This window comes from Marmota marmota, unplaced genomic scaffold (genome assembly GCF_001458135.2).
Source record: "Marmota marmota marmota unplaced genomic scaffold, marMar, whole genome shotgun sequence".
NCBI lineage: Eukaryota > Metazoa > Chordata > Mammalia > Rodentia > Sciuridae > Marmota > Marmota marmota.
In genome coordinates, this window is record NW_026000171.1 from 2,231,977 (window position 1) to 2,247,600 (window position 15,624).

Genomic DNA, 15,624 nt, shown 5'->3' on the forward strand with positions numbered 1-15,624 from the left:
GTTCTTCCCAGTTCTTACCTGGATTATTATAACTACCCCCTAATTTGTTTTTTCTGCTTCTAAATCCTCCCTTTATTCTGTGACCAAAGGAAGTGTCTCAGTCTGTTTTCTGTTGCTGTAACAGAATACCACAGCCTGAACAACTATAAAGAAAAGAAATTTTATTCTTCTAGTCCTAGAGGCTGGGAAGTCTAAGAGCATGGTGCTGGCTCTTGGTGAAAGCCTCTATAATTTTACATGGAGAAAAAAGGCAAGTGAGTTCATGTGAAAAGAAAGCAGGAAGGGCAGACTTGATTTTTAACAATGCACACCCCACCTCCACAATGATGACCTTGATCCATTCATGAGAATTCTGTCTTCACGACCCAATTACCACTTATTAGGCCAAACTTCCTAACACATTGGGATTAAGTTTCCAACACATGAACTGGGAGAGTTTGAACCATAGCAGGAACTTTTGCATTTCACTATACTTAACTATTCCAGTTTGTCCTGTTTAAAATCCTTTGGTCTCTTGTGGTCTTCAGAATCATGAATCCTTTATTGTGGCCTTCTTTTTTTAAAAACATAGGTTAGCTGCACATTTTTTTTCCCTAAAAAAAAAAATATATATATATATATGTATATATATATATATATATATATACACACACACACATACACATATATAATATATATATTTCATTTCTCTTGGTATAATATATATATATATATATATATATATTTTTTTTTTTTTGGGTTTTTTTTTGGTGCTGGGGATTGAACCCAGGGCCTTGTGCATGCAAGGCAAGCACTCTACCTACTGAGCTATATCCCCAGCCCCCTAAATATTTTTTTTGTAGTTGTAGATGGATACAATACCCTTCTTTATTCATCTTTATGTGTTGCTGAAGCTCGAACCCAAGGCCTCACACGTGCTAGGGAAGTGCTCTGCCACTGAGCTACAACCCCAGCCTTAGTGTGGCCTTCTTATCCCTCTCCTGTCCCATCTACAAAACCTTCCTTCACATATTATCTTTTCTTTTCTTTTTCTTTTTTTGCATGTGTGGTTCTAGAGATGGAATTCAGGGCGTCACACATGCTAGGTGAGTGATAAACTGCTGAGATACATCTGTAGCCTTAAATTTTTCTTTAATAGTATTTGAAGACATGGCATATGTGCCATAAATTCTTCCTAGTAACATGTCCAACTTAGTGGCTTTTAGTATGTTCAGAGTTGTGCAACTATCACTGCTATCTAATTTTAGAACATTGTCCTCACCCCAAAAAGAAACCCGCTGCTTATCAGCAGTTCCCCACTCACTCCCCTCCTCCAAGGCCTGCAAACCACCGATCTGCTTTCTGTTTCTATGAATTGCCTGTTGTTGACATTTCACATAAAGGGAAGCATGCAATATGGAGTCTTCTGTGACCAGTTGGCTTCTTTCACTTAAGCGTAATGTTTTCAAGTTCATTTATGTTGTAGCATGTATCTGAACCTCATTTCTTTTTATGGGCAAATAATATTATATTTAGAAGGTAGCTTTATCCATTCTTCAGTTGAGAGACATTTGGGTAATTCCCACTTTTTGGCTATCATTCATGAAACTGCTATGAACATTCTTGTACATGTCTTTGTATGGATGCATGTTTTCATTTCTCTTGGTATAAATCTAGGAGTGGAATCGATGTGTCATATCGTAACTCTAGATTTAATATTTTGAGAACTGCCGGACTTTGTCAAATGGCTATACTATTTTACGTTCCTAACAGCACTGTAGGAATGCTCCAAATTCTCTATATCCTACATTTGTCTGTCTTTTCATTTTAGCCCTCTTAATGAATCCCTGTAATCTTCATAGTAAACCAATGCAGCTCTTACTAAGTGCTAAGCACTGTTCTAAGTGTAATTTATCACACCTGTGAGGTAGATATTTTTAACATCTTGATTTTACAGATAAGGAAACTAAGGTTCACAGAAGTTAAGTAATTTGTTTGGTATCATGTCTTTTCTTTTCTTCTTTTTTTTTGTAGTATTGGGAATTGAACCCAGGCCCTCATCAATTCATCTCACTTTTAATACTTTTATTATTTAATTAAATTAATTAATTAATTTTTTTGGTACCAGGGATTGAACCCATAGGTGCTTAACCTCTGAGCCACTCCCCAGCCCTTTATTTTTTAATTTTAAGACAGGGTCTCACTAAGTTGCTTAGGGTCTTGCTAAATTGAAGAGGCTGGCCTTGAACTTGCAATCCTCCTGCCTTGGCCTCCTGGGTTACTGGGATCACAGGTGTGTGCCACCATGCTATCTAATACTTTCTAAAGCTTAGAGATTCAGTTCTGGACTCTGTGCTTTTAACCATCACATTATAAGGCTTCTCATAGGCCATTATATTAATATGCTTAATGTATATTCTTTGTGTTTTTGCAAAATTCATATTTAATTTATGTACACGGCATTATATATCTCATTGAATCCCCTGCCTTTAAAAACTAAGCTCTGGGGGTTTAAGATCCATCCACATTGCTGATTCCATCTGCTGATTTCATCTGCTGTGTGCTGTCCATGATGTACATCTGCAGCATCGTGTCTGTCCCCTCTCCCAGCAGGCAGGGCCCAACGGCCTTTTAGGACTGGCCACTTCTGTAGCCTCTTCTTCATTCACTCTTTGCATCCAACCCATCTCTGGAAATACTGACTTCCTAGCACATCCTAAAATATGTTCTGGTATTTCACACCTCTGTGCCTTTGGCTTTTAAGGTCAATGGAATATTCCAGATCATCTTCTTCTAATCTCTTCATTTTGTAGATAAGGAGAATAAGCTCAGAAAAAAATGACTTGTTCAGGGCCATACAGGCAGAACTCCACTCCTTACCTCTGACTAGACTTCTCCTTGCTTCTCTTCATTTCTCCTCTGCCTCTCACAGGTCAAAGCCTAATCTTCCTCTTCGCCTGCTCACATCACCAGCTCTAAGATGAGATGGTAGTAGAATATAGATTTCCTCTGTCCTCAGGTGGGCTCTCGCTGCAATCCAACACAGCCTCCTGGCTTTGAAACCTGTTATTTGCTGTCAGATCATATTGTTACTACAACAGCATTGCCTCTGATTGCTTTCTCTGGATTCCCAAATCTATTGTAGATTAGTTTTGGATCTGTCAGTCTGAGACATGTTGGTACAGGAGGCCTTGGAAAAACACTTGGCCGCATTTTACCCCTGGGCTCTGAACTTCCTCTTCTTAGCACCATGTTCCTCATGTCTCACTCTTTCCTTTAACCCTGTTCCCCTCCACATCTCTATTTCATTCTCCACATCTCTGTTTCATTCATTCACCCAGCAACTATTTGTTAACTATCTCCTATATGCCAGGAACACCAAGATGATATAGAGATGAATGAGATGTGGCTTCTAACTTCAAGGAGCTCATGATCGCGAAATGGGGAACTAAGAAGTAGATACGTGAGAAGTTAGGGGTACTGTAAGAGTCTTCACAAGGCACAACAGTAACGCAGGAGAGGTCACAAGGCAGCGTATAAGTCAAGACAAGTGAGGTCAGATGGCTTGGTGGGAGAAATCTGAGCTAGCAGGTAGTTGTCCTGGGCCTGAATCCCAGGGCCATCATCACTGTCTATGTGACCTCGGGCAGCTGCTTGACCTCTCTGAGACTGAGCTTCCTCTTATATGATGTGAGAATGAGGCTCCCCAGGGAGACAGAGGGGGAGCATACTGGGTGATTTGGAAACCGACAGCTCTGAAAGGCTTAACTCCTATAGGTGTTTACAAGAATGATTCTCCTCTGCCTCTTCCTGTTCTCCTGCTTCCTATACATACCCCTCTAACCCTACTCTCTCTCCTGCTAAGGAATTACTCTCACTTCCACCACCCAATGTATGGGAATTGCTATACTTTCAACAATAAGAACAATTCCAACCTCTGGATGTCTTCCATGCCAGGAATCAACAATGGTGAGAAACTCCCAGGACCTGGATGCCCCACCTCTGCCCCAGCCCTTCTCACCTTGGGCCCACATCCTAGAGATGCCATGTGACTTCTGGGTCTCTATCCTGGAAGGAATCTTCTCTTCTCTTTCTCCCCCAAGTGCATTGTATAGTCCATTCCAGGCATGAGAGGAATCCTGTCCCAGTCCTTTCTTGCCTGCCCCCAGAATTCAGCCCCAGGGTTGCCAAATCCACTTGCAGGTCTAACGGGATGTGCTGTCCTTAGAGATTAGTGACTAGGAAAGGTAGGAGGGTGGGTTTCCATCCCCTGACTCTTCTCTAAGACCTATCCCGCAACTCTGTTCCTGCTGCATCCCCCAGGTCTGTCCCTGACATTGCGCACAGAGCAGAAAGACTTCATCCCCCTACTGTCCACGGTGACTGGAGCCAGGGTAATGGTGCATGGGCAGGATGAGCCGGCTTTTATGGATGATGGTGGCTTTAACCTGCGGCCTGGTGTGGAGACCTCCATCAGCATGAGGAAGGCAAGAATGCTAACTGGTAGCTTGGGAAGAGACTCCCAGATTGGAGAGAGGCCGGCAGGACAGGGGAGGTAGACAGGACAGCCAGGGACTATGGAAGATCATATAGGGTGGGCCTTGAGCATGGGGTGATCTTCAGGTGTAGGAATCAGGGGGGAAGGGAATGGCTGAGAGGGCATGGGCAGTGGATCCTGGGGAGTGGAGTTTGGGTGAGAAGTGCTGAAAGGGGGTTCAGGGCATGCTTGGGATCTCAGGGGATGCTCTGGGCCCAGTGCCCTTGAATCAGGTCGTAGAGGGATGGGACCTGGGGATTGCGGAGCATGTTGAGATTGGGAGGCAAATAGGAGGAGCTGGCAAGATGTGAGATATGACCTGAAACTGAGGAAAGACAGAATCCTGGCACAAGCCTGGGCCACTTGCTCTGACCTCTTGATGTGCCTGGGTTCCTAGGAAGCCCTGGATAGGCTTGGAGGCAACTATGGTGACTGCACTGAGAATGGCAGTGATGTCCCTGTCAAGAACCTTTACCCTTCTAAGTACTCGCAGCAGGTAAGGCCCAGACTCTTTCTGTGGCAAGCTGTTTCCTAGGCCTGCCCCGGGTGGTCAGTCAGAGTTGTGGGGTGGTGAAAGAGGGGGACTTTGGGATGAAGGCTGCGGGAAGAGTGATGGAGGTCCAGTGCAATTCCTTCTCATTCCTTCTCATCTCTCCTCTAGGTGTGCATCCACTCCTGCTTCCAGGAGAGCATGATCAAGGAGTGTGGCTGCGCCTACATCTTCTACCCAAAGCCTAAGGATGTGGAGTACTGCGACTACAGGAAGCACAGCACCTGGGGTGAGAGCCTGGGAGCCCCTGGGCTGCCTCACCCCTCTACCCTAGGGCTTCCCCGAGCTCTCTCCTCCAGTACCTTCTGTCTAAGGCATGACTCTGGCTCCCACCACCCTAAGGAGTTCTCCCTCTCCCTCTCTCAGCCCTTACTCTCTGCCTCTGTTTTCCTCCCATTCTCTGTATATTTCCTTTATTTCTTTTTTTCAACATGATTTATTCTATTTTATTTATTTTTTATTTATGTATGACAGCAGAATGCATTACAATTCTTCTTACACATATACACCACACTTTTTCTTATCTCTGGTTGTATACAAAGTACACTCACACCAATTCATGTCTCCATACCTGTACTTTGGATAATAATGATCATCACATTCAACCACCATTAATTACCCCATGCCCCCTCCCTTCCCCTCCAACCCCTCTATTTCCTTTATTTCTGTTCCTCCCTGTTGGCTCTCTGTCTCTGCTTTTGTGTATTTGTTAAGGAATTGCCCCCATTTAAAAATAACCTGCAGCAGAAGGAAGAAAGAGCGCATGTCCCTCAACTCCTTCCCCGCTCTCCTGGTGCAGCTTCATCTCGTACCTGTGGAGCATGGCATTCACAGGGTGCTGAGCAGGACTGGCTCCAGGGGAGCTGGGTGGGGCACAGGACAACTCTGGGGCCCAGGAAGAAAATGTTAGAAGTCATATGTGTCTGTCTCATTTCTTCACATTTTCCATTATACATACATTTTAGAATGTATATACTATATCCATCCAGTAGTTCAGCTATGTAATTTGTATCTCAGACTTGCTTATTTTAGATGTGTGTATGTATGTGTGTGTGTGTGTGTGTGTATATATAGATATATATTTAACCTGGAGGAGGGCACAATCAAACAAGTTTGGCTACTCCTGGCCTTTCCTCCTTATCCTGGTTTAGGAGTTGACAAATTCTTCTCATCTCCATTACTGCTGAACTGTTCAGCAGGGAAACTGTGTGTTAGGAAGATGAGAAAGACAAACCCAGCAAGAAACCATGGCAACTGGGTGCTGTGGTGCACACCTGTTATCCCAGCGACTTGGGAGGCTGAGGCAGGAGGATTGCAAGTTGAAGGCCTGCCTCAGCAACTTAGTGAGACCTGTCTCAAAGTAAAAAATAAAAATGGCTGGGGATGTGGCTCAGTAATAAAGCACCCCTGGGTTCAATCCCCAGAATATATAAAAAAAAAATATGCACACACCCCATAGATGCTCTGAGGGGTCATGTTTCTGTGTTCCTGCTACACAGGCTTTCATCTGGCACAGCTATCCTGTTCCACCCTCCTCTTCCTCCCAGGGCTTTATGGGCAAGGAGGTAGGCTGAGGGACATGGTAACAGGCACAACAGGCACAGAGGCCATGCCAGGAGCTGATCATCTCACCCAGAATTTAGAGTCCAGCCCTGCCTCCATTCTGTCAGTGGTGATTTTTCAGCCCTCTTCTCTTTTCTCCCCACCTTCTCCCTCCCCACCTTTCCTTTTTTTCCAATATTAGGGATTGAACCCAGGGGTGCTCTACTGCTGACCTAAATTTCCAGCCATTTTTAAATTTTTTGCGACAGGGCCTCACTAAGTTGCTTAGGCTGGCTTCGAATTTGTGATCCTCCTGCCTCAGCCCCCGACGTAACTGAGATGACCGGCATGTGCCACCATGCCTGGCTTCTGCCTCTTTTCTTGCCTGTGTCTTCTCTATCATTCTCTTCCCGTGACAGTTCCTTCCAGGTGTGGCTGGGACCTTGGGAAGATGGGAGCACATCATAACCTGAGGGAAACTCAGAGGCTATCTGATGTCACCTCTGTTTTCAGATAGGCAAACGAAGGCCCAGAGGGAAGGCATGAGCCTCCCAGGATATAAAAAGCAGTGGGAGCAATTTAGAAAAAATAATTTTTTTTCTAAATTGCTGTAATTTTGAGGATCTTTGAGCAAAAAAAATAACAATATTGATTGCTGAGAAGTTGTGAGGATGAGGGAGAGGAACTAAGGCTAAAAACAGTTTGATGTGTTTCCTAAGACTTAGTCCCCAGAGAAAAAGGCCCAGTTGCTTCTCATTCTTCCTAATGTAAGATTCCAGCTCTGGTGATTTGGGTCAGAGATGAAGGATTTTGAATTAAGTGACTCAAAGTAGCAATGATGACAAAATAACCTTACTTAGAACTTGGCAAATGCTGGTAGAGGAATCCATAGTCCTTTTCTCCTCTTTCTGCTCCTCCTCCTTCTTCTTGTTTTCCTCTTCCTCCTGCTCTTCTTGTGGTAATTGCTTTATTGAGATAATTCATATCTCATGCAATTCACTCATTTAAAGTATATGGTTTTCGTCAGGCACGGTGGCACATGCCTGTAATCCCAGCGGCAAGGGAGGCCGAGATGGGAGGATCTCAAGTTCAAAGCCAGCCTAGCAACTCAGTGTCTCTAAATAAAATATGAAATACTGCTGGGGATGTGGATCGGTGGTTGAGTCCCCCAGAGTGTAATCCCTGGTACCCCTCCCCAAAAAACATAATAAAGTTTATGGTTTTGCAGTGGCACAGCCTATAATCCTTGTAACTCAGGAGGCTGAGACAGGAGGATTGTGAATTCAAAGTCAGCCCCAGCAACTTAGTGAGGCCCTAAGCAATTTAGCAAGACCCTGTCTCTAAATAAAATATTAAAAAGGGTTGGGGATGTGGCTCAGTGGTCAAGTGCCCCTGGGTTCAATCCTTGGCACCAAAATAAATAAATAAAGTATATGTTTTTATTTTAGTACAAGTTTTAGGTTTTTGGTAGTCTCAGGGTTGTGAAACATCACCACTATCAATTTTATAATCTTTTCATCACTCCCAAAAGAAACTTTTTATACTAGGTAGCAGTCCTCAAATTTCTTACCCTTCATTGTCAGTCCCTGGACAACACTAATCTTTTTGTCTCTATACCTTTGCCTGCTTTGGACACTTCATATAGATGGAAACTTATAACAACACATGGTCTTTGTGAGTGACTTTTTTCACTTAATCATAACATTTTCAAGATCTGTCTATGTTGTAGCACATATCAGCACTTCCATTCTTTTTTATGACTGATATTCCAGAGTGTGGGTATACTACATTTTGTTTATTTTCTTATCTGTTGATGGAAATCTAGGTTATTTTTACTTTTTGGTTTTGTGAATAGTGTTGCTATGAACATTTGTGTACAATGTGTGTGGATGTGCATTTTCAATTCTCTTAGGTATATACCTAGGAGATTGCTTAGATTCTGTGGTAACTGTTTAATCTTTTTGGGAAGCTATCACTCTTTTCCAAGATGGCTGCACAATTTTATATTCCCAGAAGAAGTAAATGAGATTTCCAATTTCTCTACATCCTTACCAGTACTTGTCCTTGTCTTTTCCTTTTTTATTTTATTTTTTTAAATAGTAACCATCCAAGTGGCTATAGAGTAATATCTTTTTGTGGCTTCACACCATTATTCTTAAACAATTGTTCCTATTTTTCTTTGTGACTTTTAGATTTCTGTCCATATTGAACACACTTTTATATTTTGCCCCGACTTAGTTTGTTAGAATTGAACTCAGGGGCACTCAACCGCTGAGCCACATCCTCAGCCCTATTTTGTATTTTATTTAGACACAGGGTCTTGCTGAGTTGCTTAGTGCCTTGCTTTTGCTGAGGCTGGCTTTGCATTTGTGATCCTCCTGCCTCAGCTTCCCGAGCCACTGGGAGTACAGGCATGTGGCACTACACCCAGCTCATAAACATTTATTGTTGCTGCTACTCATAGGCATCATTGTAATGTTGCAAAAAACTCTTGTAAATTGGCTGCCCAGTTCTGAGGGGAGAACTCTTGGGTGTGGGGTGGAGAAGGTCAAGGTGCCCTCAGGAAACAGGCACTTCGCTGTACCCATAGGCTACTGCTACTATAAGCTCCTGGGAGCCTTCTCTACAGACAGCCTGGGCTGTTTCACCAAGTGCCGGAAGCCATGCAGGTGAGTGTCCCCTGCCCTCAGGCACAGGTTGGGCAGCAGGCTGCTTGGCTGGGTAGGATACAAGGTAACCAGCTAGCTTTGGAGTGGGAGAGCCCTACTCCATCACTAAGCACCTTTCTCCATCTTCAGTGTGACCAATTACAAGCTGTCTGCTGGTTACTCACGATGGCCCTCAGTGAAATCCCAGGTAAAGTGGGGAAGGGAGAGATTGGGGGACTTGCACACATGCCTGTGCCCATGCAAGGGTAACTCTGTGACCTTCTCTGGGTGTTGGTGTGCTTGACCTGATCCCATTCCTCTGCACCTGAGGAATACAGGGATGAATTCCATGACACTACTGTTCTTTCCCAGGACTGGATTTTCCAGATGCTGTCCCTACAGAACAATTACCCCATCAACAACAGAAGGTGAGTCCTGCCCTGGTCTTAGCTATAGGATAGGAATCCCTGGGAGGGAAACCAGATATGGGAAGAGGAGTTGATTCAGTTGTTTAGAAGAGGGTTCAAGAACTTAATCCTCTAATATTTCTTCCCACCTCTCTCCCACTCCAAAGAAGTGGAGTTGCTAAACTCAACGTCTTCTTCAAGGAGCTGAACTACAAGACCAATTCTGAATCTCCCTCTGTCACGGTATGGCCTGCCTCACAGACCCTGTAATTCTCTTGGGGGGTCTTGGCAGGGTGGTTTTCCTTCTGTGGGGGCCAGAGAGTTTCAGCCTTGAATGTAGGGGACCAAGGAAAATGGGTGTGGGGTCAAGGGTGAGGTTGAGAGGGTTGGAAGGAGGGGAGCTAGAGTTGGGGTTTGAGGTTTGAGCTGGTGGAAGGTACATGTATGTCAGATGATGGGGAGCAGGCCCTTGAGACACACCCCAGTTGCCACTGGCCTCATTACCAGTTTTCCTGGGTGATACCAGTCAGGAGCTATGTGTTCCTAAGGGGGAAGAGCAGCAGCAGGGGGGCATGGAAGGTCTGAGGGGATAGTTGGGGTCCTCAGGCAGGAAGGGGATTGTGAATTCAAAGTAAGTGAGGAGGGGGCTCCTCTGTCTGAGCCCACCCTCTGCCCCATGGTCAGTGTACCTCTCTCCCCTCACAGATGGTCACCCTCCTGTCCAACCTGGGCAGCCAGTGGAGCCTGTGGTTTGGCTCCTCAGTGCTGTCTGTGGTGGAGATGGCCGAGCTCATCTTTGACCTCCTGGTCATCACATTCCTCATGCTGCTGCGGAGGTTCCGAAGCCGATACTGGTCTCCAGGACGAGGGGCCAGGAGTGCAAGGGAGGTGGCCTCCACTCCACCTTCCTCCCTTCCCTCCCGCTTCTGTCCTCACCCTACATCCCCATCCTTGCCTCAACCAGGCCCTACTCCCTCCTCGGCCTTGACAGCCCCTCCACCTGCTTATGCCACCCTAGGTCCCTGTCCATCTCCCTTGAGCTCAGCAGGGGCCAGCTCCTCTGCCTGTGCCCTGGGAGAGCTCTGATAGGGAACTTAGCCTACAGTGTTTCTCCCACCAAGGCCTGCGCTCCCCTGTGGCAGGGGCCCAGCCTTGGCAAGGTTAAAAGATGTTTGGGGCTTCCTCTCAAAGCTTCTCACTGCCTTTGGTGTGGGGGAGGGAAGCAGGATGGGTAAGGGGTCCAGGAAGTTGCCCAGAGAACAGTGGCCAATGAAGCCACCCAGAACTGCTTTGGTCCTGCCCTGCAACCTCGGTCCTGCCCTTGAACACTCTGATTTCCACACAAGTGCAAACAAGTCTCCTTTTCCCTTGGATCAGCCAAGCTAAACTTGGAGTTTTGCCAAGGAACTTTCCTAGGAAACGACCAACAACCAGAACAAAACACAAACAAGGACATACAAAGGCATATCTAGGTTTCCTACCCACAGTGACCAAAGCCAGCCCCAGGCTGGCCTGGCCACACTGCCATCCAGTGATACAGATGTCTGCTCCTTTTCTTGAACTTGGGTGGGAAACCCCACCCGAAAGCCCCCTTTGTTAGCTCTTGGGCAATTCCCCTTCACTGACTTCAGGGCAGGAGCTTGAGCAGACCAGTGTAGAAAGGTTTGGTCATTCCCAGTCATTCCCAAGACGCTTCTAGTCTCATACTTCACACCCCTGCGGAGATGCCCCAGTGCCTCTGCCCTGTGTCCTTCATTCCCCTGCATGACTGCTCAAGCTATTTCCTCAGCCTGAACACTTGCCTCACCATCTGGAGGACTATGCATCCTTTAGAACCCTTTCAAATACCATTACTTCCTTGAAGGCTTCTGCTCCATCTTGTCTTCCCCAGAATTGATCACCCACTCTCCTTTGGACTCCCATGGCCCACTATAACATCTTCTGGACTGCTGATGTTGCATTAAACGTTTGTGTTCATGTGTGTCTGCCTCCCCGACTAGACTGTGAGCTCCTTGTGGTCATTTCTATATTCTCCAGGTCTAGCCCAGTGTCCCACTTGGAGCAAGTAGGCAGGTTCTCAATAAATGTTTGTTGCATAAAGCAATGTCTGCTGAGTTGAAAGGGGCCCCAAGAAGATGGTAGGGAGTAGACACAAGTCGTGAAGTCAATGCCCACTCTTCTGGGAGGTCCTGGGGCAAAGAGGGCCAGAGAGATTCCCATGCCCTCTGGCTCACCATGGAAGAGATCATTCTTCAGGTGCCTTATAGGAGAGAAACTATCTTATGAGTTCATTCACAGGTGTGGCAAAGGATTGCTATGTGCCCATCACCATATTAAGGTGGAGGGGGAAGACTTGGTGTTCTGCAGTGATTGGTAAGACTCTGCTCTCTGCAAGGTCTGAACCTCCCTTTCCTTTCCAACTTTAGTCACCATCATCATTAACTCTCTGCTCCATTTGCTGAGTACCAGTCACCACCCAGCCACAGTATAACCCTCATCTGACCTCCTGCCCATCAACTGCCTAAGCAGTGGAGAAGGATGAGATGCAGGCCAGTTTCTTCTGAAATCTCAGAGCTCTATTTAGCCTTACTCACATTTCATCATAGAGAAGAGCAGAGAAAATCATTCTCGTTTCAATGAAGGAGAAATTGAGGTCCAAGGAGAGGCTGAGGGGTATCTGGGTAGAACCCTATTTTTCTGATCCCAGTCCTTCCACCCCCTCCAGCATCAGATCTAGAACCCAGAAGTAACCCCTTTTTCATTATCTTTGGGATACTTCCCCTGTGGCCTTGGTTTTATTCCTGTTATTTACAGTCTGTCCTGAGGATCCAGAGGCGAAAAGGATCTTGAGGAAAGAGGAGGAGTTGGTAAAGGGAGTGGGGACATAGGAAGGGTCATGAGCCAAAATGACGTGGTGACTTCTGACTTCCCTTTCCTAGATTCAGGCTGATGAGGGGGAAATGGTGCTGTCCTGATAGTTTCCACGGTTAGAGTCCTCAGGTACCTTCTGCTCTTATCTTCTCTCTGCCATAGTCTTGGACTCCGCCTTGTCCCACCCCATGCCCAGTGCCCTCTCCTCTGGCTGGGGAGGAAGCACCTACTGGACTAAGCTGGATCGATTGTAGATGGTGCAATCCCTACCCATGCTCCAGTTTCTCCTTGCCTGCCTATACTTCCTCCCTGAGGTCTTTCCTCATCTCTATCTCTTGTCCTAAGAGTTGGCATCAGGGTGTTAGAGAAAAAAGTGTTTAAGTGGCCTCATTTTCCTTATTGGGCTTAGTGGGTACAGTGATTTCCCCAAGTTTATAATTTTTACAGAGGAGCCTAGAACTCACAGGTCTCTTTCTATGACTCACCCTGCCTCCCTGTGATAGGATGAAGTCCCGAATGACAGAGGTGGAGCTAGAACCCACGTCACTCAGAGTTCAATGCCCTTTTGGGTTACGTATGTGTGTGTTTGTGTGTGGGTGCACGTGAGACGTGATAGGGGAGGGGCATCTCTGCTATCTGAAGCTCTTTCTTTTCTTCCTCCTTTGTCTCAATAAACCTGACTCAGACTCTGTCATCCCCTGTTCTGTTTTTTCATTTCTTTCCCACTTTACCCACCATTATTGTTTCTACCCCTGAAGGATCACAGTCTCACTTTCATCTCCTCTGTAAAACTAGCTAACTTTTCATATCCCTAGATCCACCCATTGCTCACTATCTTTTCTTCTTCTTTTTAATAGAATTTTATTGAATAATTCAGTATCACATGTGCCAAGGGTTTAAACTTAATGAGTAAAGCAACAATTATCCTAAATCATGAAAGAAATTCACCTTTTGTGCCAAGCTTTGTGTTAATGGCTTTGGCAGTTTGCACAGACTATTGAGAGTCTTTGTAATATTAAAAATGGGACATTGATGTTGTTATTAATTTTTATATGAACTATTAATATTGCCACCACTTATAAAATGCTTAATGTATGGCAAACACTTGCTAAACACTTTATATGCATTTAATCATAAAATCAACTCTGTGAGAGGTATTAGTGAGTTTCTCATTTACTTAACTTTTTTCCCCCAGTGCTGGGGCTCCAGACCAGGGCTTTGCACATGCTAGGTAGGCTCTCCACTAGGCTACATCCCCAAGCCTCCCATTCATTTTAGATGAGGAGCCTGAGGCTCTCCTGGTTTCTTCACAATGGAAAGTGGCCAGTCTGACCCTTGCATTACATTCTTTTCTTTTTTATTTGTTCTTTTTAATCACACATGACAGCACAATGTGTTTTGACATATTATTCATACATGCACATTCTTCCATTCTTGTGGTTGTACATGATGTGGAGTTACACTGATCATGTACCTTGCACTACATTCTAATGAACTTGTTTTCTTCCAAAGCTCTGCTTGGGCCTCACTCCTACTGTACCTGGCCTTTTTGTATGTTGATAGTGAACCCCTTCCTCCTTGAGTCCACTTTCAACCTACTAGTTCTCCAGAAGCTGGAGGACAGGGTAAAGTCAGTCCCACCACCAGTGGGGGCACCTAAACCCTCCATTCCCATTTACAGATGCCCTGCCTTTAGGGTTAGGATGGCAGAGGCAGGAAAACCAGAGGCAGGAAAAGCTAAGGCAGGAGGGCTTGGGGCTGGAAGGTCAGCTGGTGGATCAAAGGGAGAAGAGGCAGGGAGCTCTGCTGTACATCATAAAGCCCCAGGACAGCACTTTCTGGTCCCCCTGTGTTTTCTACAGCCTCAGCACCTGAAAGACTTAGTGTATGGGGGAAGGCATTGTATTCCGTGGGCATTTGAGTCAATATTGCACTCAGGGTATAGAATTTGCTTGGGAGAAGCCCTGCCTAAACTGGGATAGTATTTTACATTAACAGAGGATGACAGGATATGGGGACTGAGAGGGACCCTGACAACAAAACAAACAAGAAAGGAAGAAAAAAAAAAGACCCCAAAGGACAAACAAAAATAAACCCCAAGGGGACATTGGGAAAAGTGGCACTGTGTCTCTCATAGACAAAGGGGGCCCTTTGTTTGCAAACTAAGAATTGGGTGTTCTCTGCTTCTAAATGCTATGTATCTCTGGCCCTCACTCTTCTCATCTAGAAAGTCAGAGGGTTCCATAAATTCTCTTTCTAGGGTCAGTTCTGATGGATGTGACAAAATATTTGGGAAAAGGGTGTTGAAAATGGACTTTTGATATCTCCTGGAGATACCCAAATATCCAAAGCATCTTCACAAATACGGTCTCATTGATCTTCATGGCCTCATTTCCCCTTGTAGGTGGGCAGACACTTTACCCCCTTTAATAAGAGGAACCAATCAAAGCTCAGGAGCAGGGTTGCCTGATGTCCCACAGTTGGTGGCAGACCTGGGATCAACAGCTGGGGGCACCTGTCAGGTGGAAACTGGTTAAGAGCCAGAGGGTGGGGGCCAAGGGTTAAGGTCCCAATTAGGGCAGAAAACTAAGATTAGAATTGACTTTGAGTATTGGTTTGGATGGGCAAACTCCCACCAGAGAGGGGGAGTAGAATGCCAGTGGGAACTCCAGGGTAAAGGGGAGGGCCACTAAGAAACACTGAGTACTTCCCATAGTCAGACGTTTGTGTATTGTTTCAGTAAATCCATACAGCAACCTGGCCTTGCAAATCGAAAAACAGGCTCAGAGAGGTAAAATCACCTAGCTAAAAAGTAGTGGATTCTGAACTGGAACTTAGTCATTTTGACAATTTGACTCCAAAATCATAGGTCTTCCCATTCGTAGCTGAGAAAGGCCAGGGCTGGGGGCGGCCGGGGAGAGGGTGGTGTAAGTGCACCTTGGGGTTTGGTTGCGAGTGGGTGGATGGGTGGGCTGAGGGTGCAAGGCCGCGGGATCTGGGGCTCTGGTGCCTCTGACTGGGCTACAAAGCGTTAAAGAACCTTGGCCCCCTCCACCCTCCACCCCCGCCTCCTCCCCGGGCTCTTCCTGT

At 45.7% G+C, this 15,624-nt stretch overlaps 1 protein-coding gene across 5 annotated transcripts in view; it reads left to right on the forward strand.

Annotated features, from left to right (window-relative positions):
* Scnn1a (sodium channel epithelial 1 subunit alpha) overlaps positions 1-11,763 on the forward strand; it is a 26,940-nt gene extending 15,177 nt beyond the window's left edge. For 4 of the 5 annotated variants that reach the window (XM_048787653.1, XM_048787651.1, XM_048787655.1 and 1 more), the window contains 10 exons: positions 1,056-1,085; positions 3,845-3,948; positions 4,303-4,466; positions 4,914-5,012; positions 5,178-5,295; positions 9,199-9,277; positions 9,407-9,464; positions 9,629-9,684; positions 9,831-9,906; positions 10,369-11,763. In XM_048787653.1, the coding sequence (XP_048643610.1) occupies positions 1,056-1,085; positions 3,845-3,948; positions 4,303-4,466; positions 4,914-5,012; positions 5,178-5,295; positions 9,199-9,277; positions 9,407-9,464; positions 9,629-9,684; positions 9,831-9,906; positions 10,369-10,749 (1,165 nt within the window). In that variant the 3' untranslated portion in view covers positions 10,750-11,763. The remainder of the gene's footprint in view (positions 1-1,055; positions 1,086-3,844; positions 3,949-4,302; positions 4,467-4,913; positions 5,013-5,177; positions 5,296-9,198; positions 9,278-9,406; positions 9,465-9,628; positions 9,685-9,830; positions 9,907-10,368) is intronic. The other variant, XM_048787654.1, reaches the window with a different exon arrangement.
* Positions 11,764-15,624: the final 3,861 nt, after the last annotated feature.